The sequence below is a fragment of the Aythya ferina genome (assembly GCF_964211825.1).
Source record: "Aythya ferina genome assembly, chromosome: 8".
In the NCBI taxonomy this organism is placed as follows: Eukaryota; Metazoa; Chordata; class Aves; order Anseriformes; family Anatidae; genus Aythya; species Aythya ferina.
Window position 1 is genome coordinate 33,694,823 of NC_140304.1, and position 23,034 is coordinate 33,717,856.

At 49.1% G+C, this 23,034-nt stretch overlaps 2 protein-coding genes across 6 annotated transcripts; both read left to right on the forward strand.

Moving 5' to 3' along the window:
- Positions 1-627: 627 nt before the first annotated feature.
- LOC311440558 (uncharacterized protein) lies at positions 628-9,793 on the forward strand. Of its 2 annotated transcripts, XM_084527602.1 has the most exons (18): positions 628-1,277; positions 1,731-1,791; positions 1,952-2,002; positions 2,133-2,209; positions 2,750-2,803; positions 4,097-4,199; positions 4,768-4,861; positions 4,971-5,106; positions 5,815-5,944; positions 6,126-6,382; positions 6,518-6,572; positions 6,657-6,805; positions 6,899-6,953; positions 8,255-8,357; positions 8,486-8,533; positions 8,633-8,685; positions 8,925-9,018; positions 9,701-9,793. In XM_084527602.1, the coding sequence occupies exons 4-8, from the start codon at positions 2,200-2,202 to the stop codon at positions 5,061-5,063; spliced, it is 354 nt and encodes a 117-aa protein (XP_084383728.1). In that variant the 5' UTR covers positions 628-1,277; positions 1,731-1,791; positions 1,952-2,002; positions 2,133-2,199; the 3' UTR covers positions 5,064-5,106; positions 5,815-5,944; positions 6,126-6,382; positions 6,518-6,572; positions 6,657-6,805; positions 6,899-6,953; positions 8,255-8,357; positions 8,486-8,533; positions 8,633-8,685; positions 8,925-9,018; positions 9,701-9,793. The 2 variants fall into 2 exon arrangements, with proteins under 2 accessions (XP_084383728.1, XP_084383729.1); XM_084527603.1 differs by lacking the exons at positions 6,518-6,572; positions 6,657-6,805; positions 6,899-6,953; ... (2 more) ...; positions 8,633-8,685; positions 8,925-9,018.
- LOC311440559 (uncharacterized protein) lies at positions 9,506-22,569 on the forward strand. 4 transcript variants are annotated; one of them, XM_084527604.1, is made up of 12 exons: positions 9,506-9,626; positions 9,715-9,792; positions 11,856-12,152; positions 15,679-15,739; positions 15,900-15,950; positions 16,081-16,140; positions 16,692-16,794; positions 18,024-18,131; positions 18,251-18,300; positions 18,400-18,468; positions 18,708-18,801; positions 19,720-22,569. In XM_084527604.1, the coding sequence occupies exons 5-8, from the start codon at positions 15,912-15,914 to the stop codon at positions 18,128-18,130; spliced, it is 309 nt and encodes a 102-aa protein (XP_084383730.1). In that variant the 5' UTR covers positions 9,506-9,626; positions 9,715-9,792; positions 11,856-12,152; positions 15,679-15,739; positions 15,900-15,911; the 3' UTR covers position 18,131; positions 18,251-18,300; positions 18,400-18,468; positions 18,708-18,801; positions 19,720-22,569. The 4 variants fall into 4 exon arrangements, 2 of the variants coding, with proteins under 2 accessions (XP_084383730.1, XP_084383731.1); XM_084527605.1 differs by lacking the exons at positions 9,506-9,626; positions 9,715-9,792; positions 11,856-12,152; ... (1 more) ...; positions 18,708-18,801; positions 19,720-22,569 and adding an exon at positions 18,555-18,684; XR_014695464.1 differs by lacking the exons at positions 9,506-9,626; positions 9,715-9,792; positions 11,856-12,152; ... (2 more) ...; positions 16,081-16,140; positions 16,692-16,794 and adding an exon at positions 16,914-16,940.
- Positions 22,570-23,034: the final 465 nt, after the last annotated feature.

A 23,034-nucleotide genomic window follows, 5' to 3' on the forward strand; every position in this document is an offset into this window, starting at 1 on the left:
CGGCGCCGCCCGGGCCCATTTCGGCGCGGCGCCGCCCGGGCCCATTTCGGCGCGGCGCCGCCCGGGCCCATTTCGGCGCGGCGCCGCCCGGGCCCATTTCGGCGCGGCGCCGCCCGGGCCCATTTCGGCGCGGCGCCGCCCGGGCCCATTTCGGCGCGGCGCCGCCCGGGCCCATTTCGGCGCGGCGCCGCCCGGGCCCATTTCGGCGCGGCGCCGCCCGGGCCCATTTCGGCGCGGCGCCGCCCGGGCCCATTTCGGCGCGGCGCCGCCCGGGCCCATTTCGGCGCGGCGCCGCCCGGGCCCATTTCGGCGCGGCGCCGCCCGGGCCCATTTCGGCGCGGCGCCGCCCGGGCCCATTTCGGCGCGGCGCCGCCCGGGCCCATTTCGGCGCGGCGCCGCCCGGGCCCATTTCGGCGCGGCGCCGCCCGGGCCCATTTCTCAGGTGGAGCTACTGAGCAGGTGAGATAAAGGAGTTGGGAACAGAGTGGTATTGCACGACTGTATGTTGTATTAGTTTTAGTGTGCTTTGTGCAGGAGGTGGGTTTTAGGGCTTGCATGGTAATGAATGCTGGTTCTCTGCGTTTACAGATGGGGATGAGCCTGTTTAAAGTAATTCCAGTTCAAAAAGTTTCAGTTATTAGCTTGGTGATATTGTCAATTCAAAATTAAAACCTGCAGAAAAAGCCAAAGGCGATTTTTGCTTCTAAAATCACTGCAAATATTTGGGCTGCTCTCTGCATGCTTTTGAGATAAAGTTGTTTTTAAAAAAGAAAGAAAAAGAAAAACAGCCACTTCTCTTGCTCTATTTCTACTTTCTTGTGCTTTGCCCCTCCCATTTCCCAGGTGATTTGGTTTGGGTGCTGGGCGGGGCCAAAAGGTATATGAGCCCCAGGCATGGCATCAGAGTGCTCCTTCTGCCTCGGCTGCTCTTTGGGGTCAGTGCTTTGTGTTTCCTTCAGTCAGTTGCAGGGTTCTCTAGGCAGGCTGGAGTCTATGGATTTCTGGATTTCTAAGTGGTTGGAATTCTAGATCTCTAAGTGCTTGAAATAGAGGGATATTTAGTAGAGGCTGCTGGCTCACTTTTTTTTGGGATGGCCACATATTCTCCTGTTTTTGACCTATATTTTAAACTCTACATGTTTAAAACCACTTGTTTTAGTCCCCTGGAGAGTTACACCAGCTTGATTACATGCAATATGTGGCTTGGCAGCGTAGATGCAGCATTACCAAGAGACTGAGCAGGGTTGTATCAGAGTCCCCTTTTTCATCTGCAAAGGGTAAGTCTGTGATTACTCCTGCCGGGGTTGCTGTGTGTGCGTGTCTTTTTGGCATTTGTGGAGCTCTGTTCTTTTTGTTTTGTTTGTGTGTGTGTATGTTCTATGTTTCTGGTTTTCTGAGGGGTAAACAGTGTCCTGAACGTGGTAGGCAGGAGGAGGATGGGAGCTGCTCAGGACTGGTAGGTTTGGTTTCTAGGAGTATGCGGCATCCTTCCTGTGTGATGCGACTGATTGTTGGGCGGGAACGTTCCAGCTTGTGTGTCCTAAGCAATGTAGCTTGTGTAGCGTGTATTGTGTGGCCCGGGCAGAGTTTCCTGTGGTGCTGTGAGCGAAGAATCTGAGTTAGAGCTGTTGAGCAGCTGAACTACAGGAGCTGGGAAGAGAGAGGTATTGCAGCAGGTACACTTTGGTTGCGAGGTGCCTCAGAGTGTGTTTTTTTTCTTGTCTCTACAGGTGCTTTGTGCAGTCGTGGACAGGAAAGGGAAATCCTCATGTCACGAAACACTGAGGGAAGGTGAGTGTTGTCAGCCTGGTCATCCCTTATCCGAAGCAAAGGGAAGATGCTCAGGTGTTTCCCTGTGAGGGTCCGAGGTGAGGCTGTGTGGGATAGAGGAGCAGTGTGGCAGGTGTGTGCTTGCAAGAAGAGTGGTCATTTTGTCCTTTTGTTTTCCCAGGTGGCGTGGGTGATGCTGGCCGCTCCTTGCAAGCTTGGACCTAATTTGCAGGTACCGAGGCAAGTGGCCTGCTGTTTTGAAAGGATAAAACTAAAGATGGGGTCCCTTTTGTTGTTGAGGGATGGGTGCTACTGCTGTCAGCTGAATGTTTATCTTCTGCCTGTGTTTTGCCTTTGTTCAGGGTGAAACGCAGTGCGCAGTGCAGGACGTCTTGACCCGAGCTGCCTCTGCAATGACTCTGGTGCGTGATGAGCAGAGGTAACTGTTGTTTTTGGGGCGCAGTTCTCACTGCAGTTATTTTCCTACATCCAATAGAGTAAAATTCCAGTTTGCCTTTTAGAAGTGCTATAAGTGGGTAAAGAGAACAGATGGAAGCATGTGCCACGTGGGATAGGCAAGTGGCTGAGGTGCAGGAGGGGATGAGAGTATGTGATTTTTTTTCTGGGGATGAAATGAAATCAATTTTGTTGGTGTATAATCTGTTCTGCTCCTAGATTTTTCTTTCAATGTGAAGAAAAGTTTGAGCTAATTCCAGTTAAGAAAGTTCCAGTTACTTGCTGGGACGTATTGTCCTTTTAATATTCAAAGCTGCAGCAAAAGCATGGGGATTGTTGTTTCTAGAAACACCCCGGTTTTCTTGTCTGCACTCTACATGCTGTTGAGCTAAAGCAGACTAAAAAATAAATAAATAAAGGAAACACACACACACACAAAAAAACAACAATAACAAAAAAAAAAAAACACAATTGGGTGATGTGTTGTGAACGCAACGATCATTTAATCCCTTTGTTTTCCCAGGTGGTGTGGATGATACTGGTTGCACTGTTGGAGCTTGGATTTGGAGAGGAACAGGTGAGCAGAACCGTATGTTGCATCAGCAGTAGTCAGCATTGTGGAGAAGGTGAGCAATGGGGCCAGCGTGCTAGTGAATGCTGGTACTCTGTTTTTGCAGCTGATGATGAGCCTGGCCATTGCCTAAGATGACAATCAGTGCCTGTGCATTTCTTGAGGCGGAGGGACTATACCATGCAACAGCCTGAGAGCTAAGTTGGGGGTCACCTGGTATTTGCGTATCTGGGGTGGCTAATGGGCGCTGGGAGCCAGAGGAGCATGGTGCCTGCTGGCTGACTAGACTTGGTGCCACGGTGAGGGTGGTTCAGGCTGGGTCACGTTCAGGCTGCTTGTGGCTGGGTCACCAGGCTAATAGAAGCAGCGGGATTATTTTGTAGCGTGAGTGGGTGAGCCAGGCAGGACAGTTTCCTTCTGTTCGTCTGTCCTGTAGTGCTGCTTCTGCAATGTCTGTTCTGTGCTTCTTAGGTCTTGATATCCTTCTAGCTTTTTACACTGGACTGACCAGACAGGCGACTTGGTAGCGGTGCTGAAGGGCCTCAGTGCTTGTTTTGTCATCATGACTCTGATCCGAGCACTTCTTGTGTTGCAGTCACTGCTTGAAGTGCAGTTCTGTTTCAGGTCTTGTGCATCATATTCGGTTTGAGATGGCGTCTGTTTCCATCCTCACTCTTGCAGAAGTCATCGGGGCCGCATCAGGAGCTCTTGCTTGGGAATTGAATTCCTAAGCGTCATCTTATGGGGTTTTCAGTCCCCATCCTTCTGGTCTGTCTTGAAGGCAGGCTTTTTAGGCCTCCATCATCCCAGTTCTGGCAGTTGCTTCCAGTCGCGTGTCGTGACATTTGAGTCTCTCCTTGGGTCTGGTGCAAAGCACCTGTTCTGACTTGCTGTTGCCATAGGGCTTCCCTCTGGGGCTCACTTTTTCTTGCGCCTTGTGTTGTGTGTTTTATTTGTAGTGTTTGTGGCGTGCCTGTGTGTGTATGTGTTTGGTCTGGAGCTGTCCTGCCTGGCAGTTAGTGATGACAGCTAATGTGGCAGTGCATGGGTGTACTAATACATTGTCTGGACTGTTTTGGCAAAGACATCTGGTCTGCATCTGGGCACGTACTGAAGGGCAGCAGGCACAGTCATCTCAGTGTTGTTTGTCACATGTTGGGGGGGGGGGAGAGTATATCTGCTTGTGACCAGCTGTTTGCATAGTGCTTGAATGGTGTGCTTGAGGAGGTCTGTCGAATCTTGAAAGCTTACAGATATGGGGTTTTGAAAGTTTTATTTTTATTTCTCTCCTGTCCCCAGTAGAGTGTAAACCTTTGGAGGAACCTGTCGCAGGAAAGAGCTCCTTCTGGAACTGTTCAGCGCTCCGTAGGCAGCTCGGTGACTGGCTTGATCTACTTCTGAGGTGTGCTGAGGTATGGGGGCTGCTGTTTTGAAATGATAATATTGTAAACGGGGTCCCTTTGTGTTGTTGAGGGATGGGTGCTAATGCTGGCAGCTGAATGATTATCTTGTGACTGTTTTCAGTTCTTAAAGCTGAAACACAGTGTACAACACGGGTCTTGACCACAGCTTCTTTTAGCAAGGTGAGCGATGAGCAGATCTAGCAGTTACTTTACAGGTGCAGTTGTCACTGCAGTTACTTAACTGCACAAAGTACAGTAAAAATCCTGTTTATATTTTAGAGGTGTGTTGTAGCTGGCTTAAGAGAGCAGATGGAAGCATCTGCCTCGAGGGCAGGTGAGGGGGAAGCAGTAAGGGAGCAGATGAGAGTAACTGTCCCAGCTGTGCTGTGGCTTTGGATGCTGCTTCAGCCTATGCTTTTCTTTTTGTTTCACAGGTGTGTCGCACAGGCTGAGTGGGGCCAAGCTGCACTCTGAAGAGCAGCACGAGAAGGGCGGGCTGTTTGTGATCTGGATTGGAGCAGAACTGCCAAGTAGCACGAGGTGACTGCGAAGGGTCTTACTTTGCAGGTGCCATGGCAGGCTCTCCACAGAAGTGGTTGAGGATTTGAGAAGAGGTTGCAGATCATCGAGGAGTGACACGTTCAGGGATGGCTTGAAAAGGGTATGGCTGCTTTCTCTTCTGTTTATCAGGTATCCCAGGCAACGTGGGCTGTGATGTTAGTCTTTAGAATCTGAACAAAGCAGGTGCTGATGGCGGTCTTCTTTGGTAGGCAAAGAGGTGCCCAAAGCCCTGTCCTGTGCAGCCTGAGCACACCTCCCTGAGGATGAAGCCTGCTTTCCAGCAGTTCCGAAAACTGTGTTGAAGCTGAAATGCTGCGTCTGTGTTTGGGTTGGGGTTGCACCTTGGTGAGTGTAGGGATGGGTTTTAAGTGGGTGCAGCGGAGGGCCTGGCCCCAGTGTCCTGTAGTGTGTTTTGACCTATCAGCATAGCCTTTTGGTTCTCAGCCTGCTGAAGTAAGTGATTTTTGCTGCGAGTGGAACGGAATTGATTTTGTTGGTGTATAATCTGTTCTGCTCCTAGATTTTTCTTTCTGCTGAAATAAAAGTTGGAGCTAATTCGAGCTGAAAAAGCTTCAGTAACTTGCTTGGTTGTGTTGTCCTTCCAACATTCAAAGCTGCAGCGAAAGCATGGGGATTGTTGCTTCTAGAAACACCCCAGTTCTCCTGTCTGCCCTCTGCATGCTGTTGAGCTAAGCCTTATAAATAAGTAAATAAACCACAGCTGCCGCTCCTCCTCTTTCTACTTTCATGTGCTTTGCCCCTCCCCTTTCCTAGGTGATTGGGTTTGGGTGCTGGGTGGGACCAAAAGGTATATGAGCCCCAAGTATGCCGTCAGAGAGCTCCTTCTGCCTGGGCTGCTCTTTGGGGTAAGTGCTTTGTTTTTCCTTCAGTCAGTTGCCAGGTTCTCTAGGCAGGCTGGAGTCTATGGATTTCTGGAATTCTAAGTGCTTGGAATTCACTTAATAGAGGGATATTTAGTAGAGGCTGCTGGCTCACTGTTTTTTGGGATGGTTGGGATACGCTCCTGTGTTTGATCTGTATTTTAATCTCTAGATGAATCAACCCACTTGTGTAACTCTCCAGAGGACTAAAACCAGCTTGATTACATGCTAGAAGAGGCTTGACCGCGTTGGTGCAGTATTACCAAGAGACTGAGCAGGGTCACCTTTTTCATCTGCAAAGGGTATGTCTGTCATTACCCCTGCCGGGGCTGCTATGCATTCATGGCCTTGTGGCATTTGTGGACTTCATTTTTTTTTTTTTTTTATTTGTCTGGCTCTGGTCTCTGTGTTTGAGTCCTCTGCATGTGCCGCACTGTTTGCGTATCCATTGTGGATGTGACCTTCTCTCTTTGTTTCTTGTAGCTCAGGGCGTAGGCACGGAAGCTTGAACGAAGCATGAGGGTGAGTGGACAGCAGTGGGGGCCCCGAGTTGGTCGGTGGACTGTGTGAGTCTGCTTCACCTGTCGGGCCGGCTTTGCAAGTGCCTTGCGACAGCAGAGTACGTTTCCTGCCATGTTTCTGACACGTGCCAGACGTCAGCGGTTCCCATTCCTGAAATGCTGGAGATGCTCAGAGCACAAGAGGAGCTGGGAGCATGATGCATCTCCTTGGGATGTTAGGTGAGCGAAGCGGTGGTACTGGGTTGGAGCACGTGGCTCTGGGGCTTCTTGGCTGTTGCAGCAGGGGAGGAAAGGAGTGGGTATAGACTGTTTTGTGGATTGTCATGTGTGTCTGTTCTTTCTTCCTGGTCTAAGCCCCGTGACCTTGGTTCGGCACACTGAATGGAAGTGCTAAGCCTGGATCGGGAAGGTGAGTGGAGAAAAGTTGGAAAACGGGTATTGTTTTTGGTGTAGAAGTCTCTTGATGCATCTCTGGGTGACTCCTCTCTTTCAGGGACGAAGAAGGTCCTGGGAACATCCTAGCTGGCCTCTGTGGTCCACGTTGATGGTTGATTCTGAGCCCTGAGAATTAAGTCCAGGGGCAAATACTGCATGTTGGAGAGTTGTTTAAAGGGCGTCTATCTGATTTCAGTAGCGGAGCAGGTCAGTTGACTACTGTTTTGTTTCTGAGGAGGTTGTTTCACTGGAAGAAATTTGGCTGGTGTGCTGGTGCCTGATGGCACTTCATTTCTGCAGGTGAAGAGGAGCCTTGTGCCTGAAGCAATGTCCTGGCTAGTCTTTGTGTTCCTTGGTGAGGATGGAACCTGCCTCCCAGCATTCCCAAGCTAAGTTGGGGGGAGGGGCAAGTGCTATGTTTGAGTTGGGGTTGTGAATGCACCCATAGGGCAAGGGTCTGTGCTTTTAAGTCATTGCTTTGGATGGGGCCTTTCAGGATTGATCAGGTCAGGCAGAGAGATTATGTGTGGGGAGTTCTGTCACGTACAGTGTGAACACATTGCAGGCAGGGCAGTCCCAGCTTGTCATCTGTGTTCTGTGTTGTCTGTGCTGTACTGTGCTGTTGCTCTTGGTGCTCAGCAGGCCCTGGCTAAGTCATCCTGAGGGTACTGAACACTTGACATCATTGGAATATTGCTGATGTTCAACTGGGAGCTGAGCACCTCTCGTCTTGCAGTGGGAGCTTAAAGGAATCCCTTCTGTGTGTGTAATACTTGTTTGTATCAAACGTTTCTTGATATGATCAACATATATTTCATGCTCCTCAGGTCTTGATATCCACATTTCCTTCTTCCACTGGACAGATTAGATGGGCAACTTGGTAGCCACACCAAAGTTCCTAAATGCTTGTTTCATCATTGTAGGGCTGATGCAAGCACTTGTCTTGCAGTCGCTGCTTGAAGTGCAGATCTGTTTCAGGTCTTGTGCATCATATTCGGTTTGAGATGGCGTCTGTTTCCATCCTCACTCTTGCAGAAGTCATCGGGGCCGCATCAGGAGCTCTTGCTTGGGAATTGATTTCCTAAGTGTCGTCTTATGGGGTTTTCAGTCCCCATCCTTCTGGTCTGTTGTCTTGAAGGCAGGCTTTTTAGGCCTCCATCATCCCAGTTCTGGCAGTTGCTTGCAGTTTCATGTCGTGACATTTGAGTCTCCTCTAGGGTCTGGTGCAGAGCACCTGTTCTGACTTGCTGTTGCCATAGGGCTTCCCTCTGGGGCTCACTTTTTCTTGCGCCTTGTGTTGTGTGTTTTGTTTGTAGTGTTTGTGGCGTGCCTGTGTGTGTATGTGTTTGGTCTGGAGCTGTCCTGCCTGGCAGTTAGTGATGACAGCTAACGTGGTAGTGCATGGGTGTGCTAATACATTGTCTGGACTGTTTTGGCAAAGACATCCGGTCTGCATCTGGGCACGTACTGAAGGGCAGCAGGCACAGTCATCTCAGTGTTGTTTGTCACATGTTGGGGGGGGGGAGAGTATATCTGCTTGTGAGCAGCTGTTTGCATAGTGCTTGAATGGTGTGCTTGAGGAGGTCTGTCGAATCTTGAAAGCTTACAGATATGGGGTTTTTGAAAGTTTTATTTTTATTTCTCTCCTGTCCCCAGTAGAGTGTAAACCTTTGGAGGAACCTGTCGCAGGAAAGAGCTCCTTCTGGAACTGTTCAGCGCTCCGTAGGCAGCTCGGTGACTGGCTTGATCTACTTCTGAGGTGCTGAGGCAAGGGGGCTGCTGTTTAGAAATTATAATATTGTAAATGGGGTTCCTTGTGTTGTTGAGGGATGGGTACTAATGCTGGTAGCTGAATCGTTATCTTGTGACTGTTCTCATTTGTTTAAGGTGAAACAGTGTACAACACGGGACTTGACCAGAGCTGCTTTTGGCAAGGTGAGCGATGAACAGATGTAGCAGGCACTTTAGGGGTGCAGTTGTCACTGCAGTTACTTAACTGCACAAAATACAGTAAAAATCCTGTTTATATTTCAGGGGTGTTGTAGCTGGCCTAAGAGAGCAGATGGAAGCACCTGCCTCGAGGGCAGGTGAGGGAGCAGAGGTAAGGGAGCAGATGAGAGTAACTGTCCTAGCTGTGCTGTGTCTTTGGATGCTGCTTCAGCCTATGCTTTTCTTTTTGTTTCACAGGTGTGTCGCACAGGCTGAGTGGGGCCAAGCTGCAATCTGAAGAGCAGCACGAGAAGGGCGGGCTGTTTGTGATCTGGATTGGAGCAGAACTGCCAAGTAGCACGAGGTGACTGCGAAGGGTATCCATCTTGCTTTGCAGGTGCCATGGCAGGCTCTCCACAGAAGCAGTTGAGGATTTGAGAAGAAGTTGCAGATCATCGAGGAGTGACATGTGCAGGGATGACTTGAAAATGGTATGGTCGCTTTCTCTTCTGTTTATCAGGTATCCCAGGCAATGTGGGCTGTGATGTTAGTCTTTAGAATCTGAACAAAGCAGGTGCTGATGGCGGTCGTCTTTGGTAGGCAAAGAGTTGCCCGAAGCCCTGTCCTGTGTAGCTTGAGCATGCCTCCCTGAGGATGAGGCATCCTTTCTATCAGTTCCCAAAACTGTGTTGAAGCTGAAATGCTGCGTCTGTGTTTGGGTTGGGGTTGCACCTTGGTGAGTGTAGGGATGGGTTTTAAGTGGGTGCAGCGGAGGTCCCAGCCCCAGTGTCCTGTAGTGTGTTTTGACCCATCAGCATAGCCTTTTAGTTCTCAGATAGCCTGCTGATGTAAGTGATTTTTCCTGTGAGTGGAATGGAATTGACTTTTTTTTGGCGTGTAATCTATTCTGCTCCTAGATTTTTCTTTCTACATAAATAAAAGTTTGAGTTAATTCCAGCAGGAAAAGCTTCAGTTACTTACTTGGTGGTAATGTCCTTCCAACATTCAAAGCTGCAGCGAAAGCATGGGGATTGTTGCTTCTAGAAACACCCCAGTTCTCCTGTCTGCCCTCTGCATGCTGTTGAGCTAAGCCTTATAAGTAAGTTAATAAAACCACAGCTGCTGCTCCTCCTCTTTCTGCTTTTTTTGTGCTTTGCCCCTCCCCTTTCCCAGGTGATTGGCTTCAGGTTCCAGGTTGGACCTAATAGTAACTGAGTTGCAGGTATACCAACAGAGAGCTCCTTCTGCCTGGGCTGCTCTTTGGGGTAAGTGCTTTGGTTTTCCTTCAGTTGTGTGGAGGGTTCTTTAGGTGGGTCAGAGTCTATGGACTGATGCATTTTCAAGTAGAAACCAGTACTCCTATCTTTTTGAGGTGGCAACTGGTAGGATCTGTCATTGTAAAGCAATCTAGTAGTAGGTGCCTGTATTGCATGCAGCTCTTCCTCAGGTGAGTAGTTGTTATATCAGTTTTATGGATAGTATGGTGATGTTACTTTGTGTGTTTGTTTTGTGTTTCTGGGTCCCTTATGATTTTTGCAGAATTATGGGGCTTTTTGTGAGACTTTGCCTATATGTCAAATCTTATCAAAGTCACAACCTTGGTGGCAAAGTGATGGAGCGTGGTTTAGGAGAAATGTATCATGGAGGCTCCCTGTGTGAGCATGTATCTGAAAATGGCAGCATTGGGCATGTAAGGGGTATTCTGTTTCAGGTTTAGGGGCGGTTTGTTATATTTCTGGAGCTTTTGCCTGTGTGTTTGCTGTCTGTCGAGTCTTTAGACCATAAAGCCTTCTAGGCTTTATGTGCATGGAATTCACATATTTGAGGTATGTTTATGAGGGGTTGCCAGGTACGTTGTTTTTGGGAAACCGTGGGGTAATGTTTCTTGACCGCATAAGTGCAGTAGTGCCTAGAGACTGAGCAGGGTCACCTGCTTCATGTCTAAAGAATAAGTCTGTTGGGGCCCATTTCGGCGCGGCGCCGCCCGGGCCCATTTCGGCGCGGCGCCGCCCGGGCCCATTTCGGCGCGGCGCCGCCCGGGCCCATTTCGGCGCGGCGCCGCCCGGGCCCATTTCGGCGCGGCGCCGCCCGGGCCCATTTCGGCGCGGCGCCGCCCGGGCCCATTTCGGCGCGGCGCCGCCCGGGCCCATTTCGGCGCGGCGCCGCCCGGGCCCATTTCGGCGCGGCGCCGCCCGGGCCCATTTCGGCGCGGCGCCGCCCGGGCCCATTTCGGCGCGGCGCCGCCCGGGCCCATTTCGGCGCGGCGCCGCCCGGGCCCATTTCGGCGCGGCGCCGCCCGGGCCCATTTCGGCGCGGCGCCGCCCGGGCCCATTTCGGCGCGGCGCCGCCCGGGCCCATTTCGGCGCGGCGCCGCCCGGGCCCATTTCGGCGCGGCGCCGCCCGGGCCCATTTCGGCGCGGCGCCGCCCGGGCCCATTTCGGCGCGGCGCCGCCCGGGCCCATTTCGGCGCGGCGCCGCCCGGGCCCATTTCGGCGCGGCGCCGCCCGGGCCCATTTCGGCGCGGCGCCGCCCGGGCCCATTTCGGCGCGGCGCCGCCCGGGCCCATTTCGGCGCGGCGCCGCCCGGGCCCATTTCGGCGCGGCGCCGCCCGGGCCCATTTCGGCGCGGCGCCGCCCGGGCCCATTTCGGCGCGGCGCCGCCCGGGCCCATTTCGGCGCGGCGCCGCCCGGGCCCATTTCGGCGCGGCGCCGCCCGGGCCCATTTCGGCGCGGCGCCGCCCGGGCCCATTTCGGCGCGGCGCCGCCCGGGCCCATTTCGGCGCGGCGCCGCCCGGGCCCATTTCGGCGCGGCGCCGCCCGGGCCCATTTCGGCGCGGCGCCGCCCGGGCCCATTTCGGCGCGGCGCCGCCCGGGCCCATTTCGGCGCGGCGCCGCCCGGGCCCATTTCGGCGCGGCGCCGCCCGGGCCCATTTCGGCGCGGCGCCGCCCGGGCCCATTTCTCAGGTGGAGCTACTGAGCAGGTGAGATAAAGGAGTTGGGAACAGAGAGGTATTGCACAACTGTATGTTGCATTAGTAGTAGCGAGCGTTGTGCAGGAGGTGGGTATTAGCTCTGGTGTAGAGGGATGGTTAACTGAGATAGGTCACGTAGACATAAAACAGCTGAATCTTCACTATTTGGACAAACATCGCACACAACTTGTCTGAGCCAATCAGACACAAGGACACAATATTCGTTTGCAGTTTGGGAAAGTACCAACTGTGTTATTTTGGTCGAAAGAATGAGGAAGAAGCTGATAAGATAAGGACGTAGGGGGACCAATCATGAGCTTAACTTTTGTAATATGTATGAGCTAATTATATGTTAAGGAATAAAAGGCGTCTGAGCTATCCAATAAATCGAAGCTTGCTGATCACTCATATTGAGTATCCCTGTCTTCCTTCTGTCGACAAGAAATGGCGCCCGAACACAGACCCCGCTGGCGGTGAACCTGCGAGCCACGGATCGACGGAATAAGGGAAGGAAACAGGTCCTGCAATGCAGCTCAGGAGGTGGAAGGGACGAAAATGCTAAATCCTCGCACCCGGGAGCACCTATAGAGGGTCCCGCCGGCCACGCGTCGCCGAGGTCTTGCAAAGGCTGCAACAGTGCTGACGTAAACAAAGGTATGGAGAGACAAGTGATGTATGATCTGCTCAAGTGCTTTTTAGAAAAGCGGAGCACGCAGGGTATAGACTGTAAAAAGGAATTGCGGAGGGACGCGGAAAAAGGAATTGCGGAGGGACACGGGAAATTGAAGTAATCGCGGTGCGATGCGGGACATCCGAGATCGGGTTGCTACAGTAGACCAGAGGCATCAGTGGACAACGGCAGCCGACCCTCACTGTGTGGCGAGTCGGCACAGAGCAGAGGGGTGGACATCAGGACCCTGCAGACTGTCTGACGTAACCATGGAAGCAGCGGCGGCTGTGCTGCTTCTCTCTGGCATTCATTTTATAAGAGGTTTATCTTGCAATGCAAAAAAGACTATTCATCCCCAGATCGGTGTTATAACTATGTTTCTGGATAAGATTCCGTGGGGTTGCCACATTCTATGGATTAGTAATGACGACTTAGCTCTATTGCGGGGCAGGAGTGCAGAGATGCAGATTACACTGCCAAATGACCACCGGCAGACTTGAGGAGACACTGCTCGGCTGCGGGGATCGGCTGCGGCGTGGATGCCCCTAGGTGCACCCTGAGCGTTTTTGCTCGGAGGGGACTCCATTCTCAGCTGCTCACCACAGGAGCAAAGATCTCCTGAAGCTGCAGACAAACAGTATGTTTTCAGCTGCTGGAGGGATACTAACTGGAGTGTTAATAATTGTATGTGTTATTCTTAAATGTCCAGGTATTTTGTGTTGAAAGTATTTGTGTAAGGGTAAGGTTTTAAAACCAAGTGTTGCAAGTCACTTCATGAGGAACACAATGAGAGACAATACTTGTTTGTTTGGTTATGATTCTAAATTATATTGGCCGCACGTATTGTTTGCTTATCATTCTAAATTATATTCTTGTGGTATGATTGAGGTTGTGGTATGATTGAGATTGAGATGTGCCAGAGGCCTCTGGGTGTGCTGTGTGTGTGCGAGCGTGCTATGTACTGTGTTAGTGAGAGCGTGCTTGTTGCCATAGTGCAGGCTGAAATCATAGGAAATTAGGGCCGGCAAAAAAATCATAGGAAAATGAAGGACGAAGTAGCCCTAGATTCATTACAGTGCTTTTTAGAAAAATGGGGAGTCGATTGTAAGCAACTAGCAGAACTAGTTGCGATCGGTCGAGCAAAATCATATTTCACAAGTATGGAGTCAAGGACTGGGGGCTTTGGGAGCTGAAGCAAAATCTAATAACAATCCGATGTGGAATAATGACACTGCAAAGGCTCTGCCACCTGGCATGTTTTTGATTTGCGGGGATCGTGCATGGCGAGGAATACCTGCCAATGCGTTTGGGGGTCCATGTTATCTAGGGCGACTCACATTGTTCGCCCCGGACTTACACAGTCTCCGGAACCAGAGCTTGTCGCAGAGATCCAAACGAGCTCTTAAGACTTTAGGTTCTGACTGTGACGATGGTGTAGAATTATGGGGCACTGCTGAGAGAATATTTGCTTCATTAGTTCCAGCAGTGGGAACTGCACACGCTTTGGCTAGCATTAATAAGCTTGCTTGTTGGGCTGTTAAGCAATCAAATGTAACAACTGAAATTATTACTGAAATGGCACAAGATATGGATAGTATTAGGCATGTTGTGTTACAAAATAGGGCTGCAATTCATTTTTTGCTTTTAGCGCAAGGACATGGATGTGAAGATTTTGAAGGAATGTGTTGTTTCAATCTTTCAGATCATGGTCAATCGATTCATGACCAGTTGAAATGGTTGATGGAGCACACAAAGAAAATTACAGTACAACCTAGTTGGCTTGACAATTGGTTGCAGTCCATCTTTGGGGGTCTGTCTAACTGGTTAGTGAGTCTAATCAAAGAGGGATTTCGCTTTCTGCTTATAGTTATATTGATAAAAATAGCTGCGCGAATAAGTTTTGGTTGCTTAACTAAGAAGCTTGAACAAGTCACAGAAAAGGTATTAGTAGTCCAAAATAAAAACGGGGAATTGTAGAGGGATGGTTAACTGAGATAGGTCACGTAGACATAAAACAGCTGAATCTTTATGAGTTGGACAAACATCGCACACAACTTGTCTGAGCCAATCAGACACAAGGACACAATATCCGTTGGCGGTTTGGGAAAGTACCGACTGTGTTATTTCGGTCGAAAGGATGAGGAAGAAGCTGATAAGATAAGGACGTAGGGGGACCAATCATGAGCTTAACTTTTGTAATATATATGAGCTAATTATATGTTAAGGAATAAAAGGCGTCTGAGCTATCCAATAAATCGAAGCTTGCTGATCACTCATATTGAGTGTCCCTGTCTTCCTTCCGTCGACAACACTCTGGCATGCTAGTGATTGCTGGTTCTCTGTTTTTGCAAGTGATAATGAACGTGTTTGACGTAATTCCATTTGAAAAAGTTCCAGTTACTTGACTGGTCGTGTTGTTATTTCAATATTAAAAGCTGTAGCAAAAGCATGGGGATTGTTGCTTCTAGAAACACCCCAGGTCTCTTGTCTGTTCTCTGCATGATATTCAGGTAAAGCAGATTTAAAAAAAAAACATAAATAAACAAACAAAACAAAACAAAAAAAAACAGCTACTGCTCCTCCTGCTCTGCTCCTACTTCCTTGTGCTTTGTCCCTCCCCTTTTCCAGGTGATAGGGTTTGGATATTGGGCGGGGCCAAATGGTATATGAGCCCCAGGCATGACATCAGAGAGCTCCTTCTGCCTGGGCTGCTCTTTGGGGTAAGTGTTTTGTTTTCCTTCAGTCAGTTGCAGGATTCTCTAGGCAGGCTGGAGTCTATGGATTTCTGGATTTCTAAGTGCTTGGAATTCACTTAATAGAGGAATATTTAGTAGAGGTTGCTGGCTCTTTTTTTTCTTTTTTTTTTTTTTTGATGATGGGATGCTCTTCTTTTTTTGAGCTATATTTTAATCTCTAGATGTATAAACCTACTTGTGTAATTTTCCAGAGGACTAAAACCAGCTTCATTTCATGCTACATGTGGCTTGGCAGTGTAGATGCAGCATTACCAAGAGCCTGAGCAGGGTTGTATCAGAGTCTGCTCTTTCCTCTGCAAAGGGTATGTCTGTGATTACCTCTGCAGGGGCTGCTGTGCGTGCATGTCTTTTTGGCATTTATGGATCTCAGATGTTTTTTTTTTTTGTGTGTGTGTATGTTCTAAGGTTTTGTTTTTTTGAGGGGCAAATAGTGTGTGTGCTGAGCGTGGTTGGCAGGAGGAGGTGGGGAGCTGCTCAGGACTGGTAGGTTTGGTTTCTCAGTGTGCGGCAGCCTTCCTGTGCGATGCGACTGATTGTTGGGCAGGAATGTTCCAGTTTGTCTGTCTTAGCCATTGTAGCTTGTGTAGTGTGTGTTGTGTGGCCCGGGCAGAGTTTGCTGTGGTGCTGTGAGCGAAGAATCTGAGTTAGAGCTGGTGAGCAGCTGAACTACAGGAGCTGGGAAGAGAGAGGTATTGCAGTAGGTACGCTGTGGCTGTGAGGTGCCTCAGAGTGTGCGTTTCTCTTGTGTCTGCAGGTGCTTTGTGCAGTCGTGGACAGGAAAGGGAAATCTTCATGTCACGAATCTCTGAGGGAAGGTGAGTGTTTTCAGCCTGGTCATCCCTTATCTGAAGCAAAGGGAAGATGCTCAGGTGTTTCCCTGTGAGGGTCCGAGGTGAGGCTGTGTGGGATAGAGGAGCAGTGTGGCAGGTGTGTGCTTGCAAGAAGAGTGGTCATTTTGTCCTTTTGTTTTCCCAGGTGGCGTGGGTGATGCTGGCTGCTCCTTTCAAGCTTGGACCTAATTTGCAGGTACCGAGGCAAGTGGCCTGCTGTTTTGAAAGGATAAAACTAAAGATGGGGTCCCTTTTGTTGTTGAGGGATGGGTGCTACTGCTGTCAGCTGAATGTTTATCTTCTGCCTGTGTTTTGCCTTTGTTCAGGGTGAAACGCAGTGCGCAGTGCAGGACGTCTTGACCCGAGCTGCCTCTGCAGTGACTCTGGTGCGCGATGAGCAGAGGTAACTGTTGGTTTTGGGGCGCGGTTCTCACTGCAGTTATTTTCCTACATCCAATAGAGTAAAATTCCAGTTTGCCTTCTAAAGGTGCTATAAGTGGGTAAAGGGAACAGATGGAAGCATCTGCCACGTGGGGCAGGCAAGTGGCTGAGGTACAGGAGGGGATGAGAGTATGTGATTTATTTCTGGGGATGAAATGGAATTAATTTTGTTGGTGTATAATGTGTTCTGCTCCTAGATTTTTCTTTCAATGTAAATAAAAGTTTGAGCTAATTCCAGTTAAGAAAGTTCCAGTTACTCGCTGGGTCGTATTGTCCTTTTAATATTCAAAGCTGCAGCAAAAGCGTGGGGATTGTTGCTTCTAGAAACACCCCGGTTCTCTTGTTTGCACTCTGCATGCTGTTGAGCTAAAGCAGACTAAAAAATAAAATACAGGAAACACACACACAAAAAAGAACAATAACAAAAAAAAAAAAAAAACACAATTGGGTGATGTGTTGTGAACGCAACGATCATTTAATCCCTTTGTTTTCTCAGGTGGTGTGGATGACGCTGGCTGCACTGTTGGAGCTTGGACTCGGAGAGGAACACGTGAGCACAATCGTATGTTGCATCAGTAGTGGTCAGCACTGTGGAGAAGGTGAGCAATGGGGCCGGCGTCCTAGTGAATGCTGGTACTCTGTTTTTGCAGCTGATGATGAGCCTGGCAATTGACTAAGATGACAATCAGTGCCTGTGCATTTCTTGAAGCGGAGGGACTTTACCATTCAGCAACCTGAGAGCTAAGTTGGGGGGCACCTGGTATTTGCATATCTGGGGTGGCTAATGGGAGGTGGGAGTCAGAGCAGCATGGAGCCAGCTGGCTGACTAGACTTGGTTCCACGGTGAGGGTGGCTCAGGCTGGGTCATGTTCAGGCTGCTTGTGGCTGGGTCACCAGGCTAATAGAAGAGGCGGGATTATTTTGTAGCGTGAGTTCGTGCGCCAGGCAGGACAGTTTCCTTCTGTTTGTCTGTCTTGTGTTGCTTCTGCGATGTCTGTTCTGTGCTTCTCGGGTCTTGATATCCTCCTAGCTTTTGACACTGGACTGACTAGACAGGCGACTTGGTAGTGGTGCTGAAGGGCCTCAATGCATGTTTTGTCATCATGACTCTGATCTGAGCACTTCTTGTGTTGCAGTCACTGCTTAAAGAGCAGGTCTGTTTCAGGTCTTGTGCATCATATTCGGTTTGAGATGGCGTCTGTTTCCATCCTCACTCTTGCAGAAGTCATCTGGGCCGCATCAGGAGCTCTTGTTGGGAATTGAATTCCTAAGCGTCGTCTTATGGGGTTTTCAGTCCCCATCCTTCTGGTCTGTCTTGAAGGCAGGCTTTTTAGGCCTCCATCATCCCAGTTCTGGCAGTTGCTTCCAGTCGCGTGTCGTGACATTTGAGTCTCTCCTTGGGTCTGGTGCAGAGCACCTATTCTGACTTGCTGTTGCCATAGAGCTTCCCTATGGGGGGTCACCTTTTCTTGCGCCTTGTGTTGTGTGTTTTGTAGTGTTTGTGGCGTGCCTGTGTGTGTATGTGTTTGGTCTGGAGCTGTCCTGCCTGGCAGTTAGTGATTAATGTGGCAGTGCATGGGTGTACTAATACATTGTCTGGACTGTTTTGGCAAAGGCATCCGGTCTGCCTCTGGGCACGTACTGAAGGGCAGCTGGCACAGTCATCTCTGTGGTGTTTGGCAGATGTGGAGGTGGGAGAGTATATCTGCTTGTGAGCAGCTGCTCGCATAAGTGCTTGAACGGTGTGCTTGAGGAGGTCTGTTGAATCTTGAAAGGTTACAGATATGGGGTTTTGAAATGTTTATTCTTATTTCTTTCCTGTCCCCAGTAGAGTGTAAACCTTTGGAACCTGTCACAGGAAAGAGCTCCATCTGGAACTGTTCAGCACTGGGTAGGCAGCTCAGTGACAGGCTTGATCTACTTCTGAGGTGCTGAGGTAATGGGGCTGCTGTTTTGAAACGATAATATGTAAATGGGGTCCCTGCTGTTGTTGAGGGATGGGTTCTAATGCTGGCCGCTGAATGATTATATTGTGACTGTTTTCATTTGTTAAAGCTGCAACACAGTGTACAACGTGGGACTTGAGCATAGCTGCTTTCGGCAAGGTGAGCGATGAACAGATGTAGCAGGTACTTTAGGGGTGCAGTTGTCACTGCAGTTAGTTAACTACACAAAATACAGTAAAAATCCTGTTTATATTTCAGAGGTGTGTTGTAGCTGGCTTAAGAAAGCAGATGGAAGCATCTGCCTCGAGGGCAGGTGAGGGGGCCGAGGTAAGGGAGCAGATGAGAGTAACTGTCCTAGCTGTGCTGTGTCTTTGGATGCTGCTTAGGCCTATGCTTTTCTTTTTGTTTCACAGGTGTGTCGCACAGGCTCAGAGGGGCTAAGCTGCACTCTAAAGAGCAGCATGAGAAGAGCAGCACGAGAAGGGCGGGCTGTTTGTGATCTGGATTGGAGCAGAACTGCCAAGTAGCACAAGGTGACTGCGAAGGGTATCCATCTTGCTTTGCAGGTGCCATGGCAGGCTCTCCACAGAAGTGGTTGAGGATTTGAGAAGAGGTTGCAGATCATCGAGGAGCGATACCTGCAGGGATGGCTTGAAAACGGTATGGCTGCTTTCTCTTCTGTTTATCAGGTGTCCCAGGCAATGTGGGCTGTGATGTTAGTCTTTAGAATCTGAACAAAGCAGGTGCTGATGGCGGTCTTCTTTGGTAGGCAAAGAGGTGCCCAAAGCCCTGTCCTGTGTAGCCTGAGCACACCTTGCTGAGGATGAGGTAGTCCTTTCTACCAGTTCCGAAAACTGCGTTCAAGCTGAAATGCTGCGTCTGTGTTTGGGTTGGGGTTGTACCTTGGTGAGTGTAGGGATGGATTTTAAGTGGGTGCAGCGGAGGGCCTGGACCCAGTGTCCTGTAATGTGTTTTAACACATCAGCATAGCCTTTTGGTTCTCAGCTTACTGAAGTAAGTGATTTTTTCCTGTGAGTGGAATGGAATTGAATTCTTTTTTGGCATGTAATCAGTTCTGCTCCTAGACTTTTCTTTCTATGTAAATAAAAGCTTGAGCTAATTCCAGATGAAAAAAAAAAATCAGCTACTTGCTTGGTCATTTTGTCCTTTTAATATTCAAAGCTGTAGCAAAAGCATGGGGATTGTTGTGGAGGAATGGTTAAGTGAGGTAGGACACGTGGATGTTGAGCAGTTAGGAGGTCATGGGCTAGGGGAGGTACCGTACTCAACTCATATGAGCCTGGGCACGTGCGCAGCCGGTTGAGAACCAATCAGGCCCAAGGACACGATGCCCTTGTGTGGTTGGGAAAGTCCCTAAGGCGGGACGGTAGCTAAAAGAGGGAGGAACTAACTGACAAGATAGGAAAGTGTTAGTCAATCCTGAGCTTAGTTTTTGCAATATGTATGAGTTGATTATGTTCGAACTAGATAAAAGGCGACCGAGCTATCCATTAAAGTTGAAGTTCACTGTTCACTCATATTGAGCGTCTGTGTCTTCCTTCTGTTGACAACAAATAGCGCCCGAACAGGGACCGATCTGAACGGGATTTGGACACTGCTGGCGGTGATCCTGGGCCACGGTTGGATGGAATAAGGGAGGAACCGGTCCTGCAACGCAGCCCAGGAGGTGGAAGGGACAAGAATCCCCTCACCCGCGTCGGGAAGGTGAAAGGGACGTGGAGTCCCCGCACCCGGGAGAGGATCCCGCCGGTCACGCGTCGCCGAGGTCTGAAAGGTGAAAGGGACGAAAACTTGGAGTCCCCGCACCCACAGCTCGGAAGGTGGAAGGGAGTCCCCGCACCCGGGATGAGCCTATAAAGGGTCCCGCCGGAGAAGCGCTGCCGAGGTCTTTGCAAAGGCTGCAACCGACGTATATAAAGGTATGGAGAGACAAGCGGCGTATGCTTTGCTCGAATGCTTTTTAGAAAAGCAGATCACTTCAGATATAGACTGCAAAAAGGATTTACCAGGATTATTAGCATATGGAGTAGCGCAGGGTTGTTTTATCAATCCTGATACAGTTTTTGAACAAACAGAGTGGCGTAAATTTGGGGACAAATTGTTTGATGAAGTTATTAATGAAAATAAGGCTGCTAAAAAATTATTGAAGCCTTGGAGAGCAGTCACTAATGCCTTAGTTATACATCAGGCTGAGCAGAGAGTCACTACTGCTGCTACAGAGCGACTGGGATTGCCGGGAAGTGTTGGAGCTGGGGATTGCCCACTGCCGCCTTCAGTGAGAACGATAACGCTGCCTCAGGGGGCTACGGGGCAGTGGGAGCCTCCCCCCCCCTCAGTCACCGCCACGAGCAGTGCTGCGCTCGGAGTTCCGCGGAATCGAATGGCAGCTGACCCTCACCGTGTGGCGAGTCGGCACAGAGCAGAGGGACGGACATCAGGACCCTGCAGCCTGTCTGATGTAACCATGGAAGCAGCGGCGGCTGTACTGCTTCTCTCTGGCATTCTTTTTATAAGAGGTTTACCTTGCAATGAAAAAGGGATACTAACTGGAGTGTTAATAATTGTATGTGTTATTCTTAAATGTCCAGGTATTTTGTGTTGAAAGTATTTGTGTAAGGGTAAGGTTTTAAAACAAAGTGTTGCAAGTCACTTCACGAGGAACACAATGAGAGGCAATACTTGTTTGTTTGCTTATCATTCTAAATTATATTCGTGTGGTATGATTGAGAGTGAGATGTGCCAGAGGCCTCTGGGTGTGTGAGTGTGCTGTGTACTGTGTTAGTGAGAGCGCATTTATTGCCATAGTGCAGGCTGAAATCATAGGAAATTAGTACTGGTCGAGCAAAATCATGTTTCACAAGTATGGAGTCATTGTGCGAAGTAGCCACTTGGAGAAACTTAAGGGAACGTACTGTTTAAAACTTTTTGATCGTAATGAGTCAATTCACAAATCCATTACTTTCTTGAAAGAGCACATGAGAAAGAGTCAATATGGTATCAATCCTTTCAATCAATGGTTCACTGATTTGTTTGAAACAATGCATAGATGGTTACTGGGATTAGTCAAAGAGGGATTAAGGATTTTGTTCACTGTGGTGTCAATCATCATTGCATGTAGTATTGTGATAAATGTGGTTAAAGAGTTACTTGCAAAAATGTTATAAAATGTTATAGAGATTTTGAAGTGGTGCCAGAAACACGTACCCAGTGGATCACTGCAAAGTGGACTGAAGCAGCTTTAGAATCTGCACACGCCGAAGACGACCAGGAAGAGGTTCCTGATAATCATTCTGACAATGATGTGGGCTGTGACACCTCAACGACTATCAAGAACAGCCTTTGATCACCATCAAGTGATTAGGTTTAAGTGTGTTACTACTAAGTTGTGTTACTTACTATTAATTGTGTTACCATTAAGTGCTTACAGTAATTGTAGTGTTATTAGGGTTAAGTTGTATAGTTGTGTTATGTTATGTACCCTTTCAGAACATGCTTGTTTGGGGTCCCGATAGGGGATCCAAAGGAACTGAGTGAAATGTTAGCACCATACTCTGCCCGTATTACTCTGCTTAATGGATCTTTTTCTGACTGTAGGAACTGCACACGCTTTGGCTAGCATAAATAAGCTTGCTTGTTGGGCTGTTAAACAGTCAAATGTAACCACCCAAGTTCTTTCTGAAATGTCGCAAGACACGGAAAGCCTAAGGCACACTGTGCTGCAAAATAGGGCCGCTATTGATTTCTTGTTCTTGGCTCAGGGACATGGGTGTGAAGATGTAGAAGGAATGTGTTGCTTTAATCTTTCCGACCATGGTCAGTCAATTCACGACCAGTTGAAATGGTTAAGGGATCATACACAAAAAATTGTAGTACAAGATAGTTGGTTTGAAGGTTGGCTTAAATCTGTTTTTGGGAACATGGGTGGATGGGTTTTGTTAGTTAAAGAGGGACTTTGCTTTCTACTTATAATTATATTGATTATAATTGCTGCATATGTAACCTTTAACTGCCTAACTAAGAAACTAGAGCAACTCACAGAGAAGGTATTTGTAGCACAAAATAAAAATGGGGGAATTGTGGAGGAATGGTTAAGTGAGGTAGGACACGTGGATGTTGAGCAGTTAGGAGGTCATGGGCTAGGGGAGGTACCGTACTCAACTCATATGAGCCTGGGCACGTGCGCAGCCGGTTGAGAACCAATCAGGCCCAAGGACACGATGCCCTTGTGTGGTTGGGAAAGTCCCTAAGGCGGGACGGTAGCTAAAAGAGGGAGGAACTAACTGACAAGATAGGAAAGTGTTAGTCAATCCTGAGCTTAGTTTTTGCAATATGTATGAGTTGATTATGTTCGAACTAGATAAAAGGCGACCGAGCTATCCATTAAAGTTGAAGTTCACTGTTCACTCATATTGAGCGTCTGTGTCTTCCTTCCGTCGACAACAGATTGTAGCTTCTAGAAACACCCCAGTTCTCATGTCTGCACTCTGCATGCTGTTGAGCTAAGCCATATAAATAAGGTAATAAAACCACAGCTGCTGTTCCTCTTCTTTCTGCTTTTTTTGTGCTTTCCCCCTGCACTTTCCCATGTGATTGGCTTCAGGTTCCAGGTGGGACCTAATAGTAACTGAGTTGCAGGTGTGCCATCAGAGAGCTTCTTCTGCCTGGGCTGCTCTTTGGGGTAAGTGCTTTGTTTTTCCTTCAGTCAGTTGCAGGGTTCTTTAGGTGGGTCAGAGTCTATGGACTGATGCGTTTTCAAGTAGAAAGTGGTACGCATATCTTTTCGAGGTGGCAACTGGTAGGATCTGTCATAGTAAAGCAATCTAAGTAGTAGGTGCCTGTATTGCATGCAGCTCTTCCTCAGGTGAGTAGTTA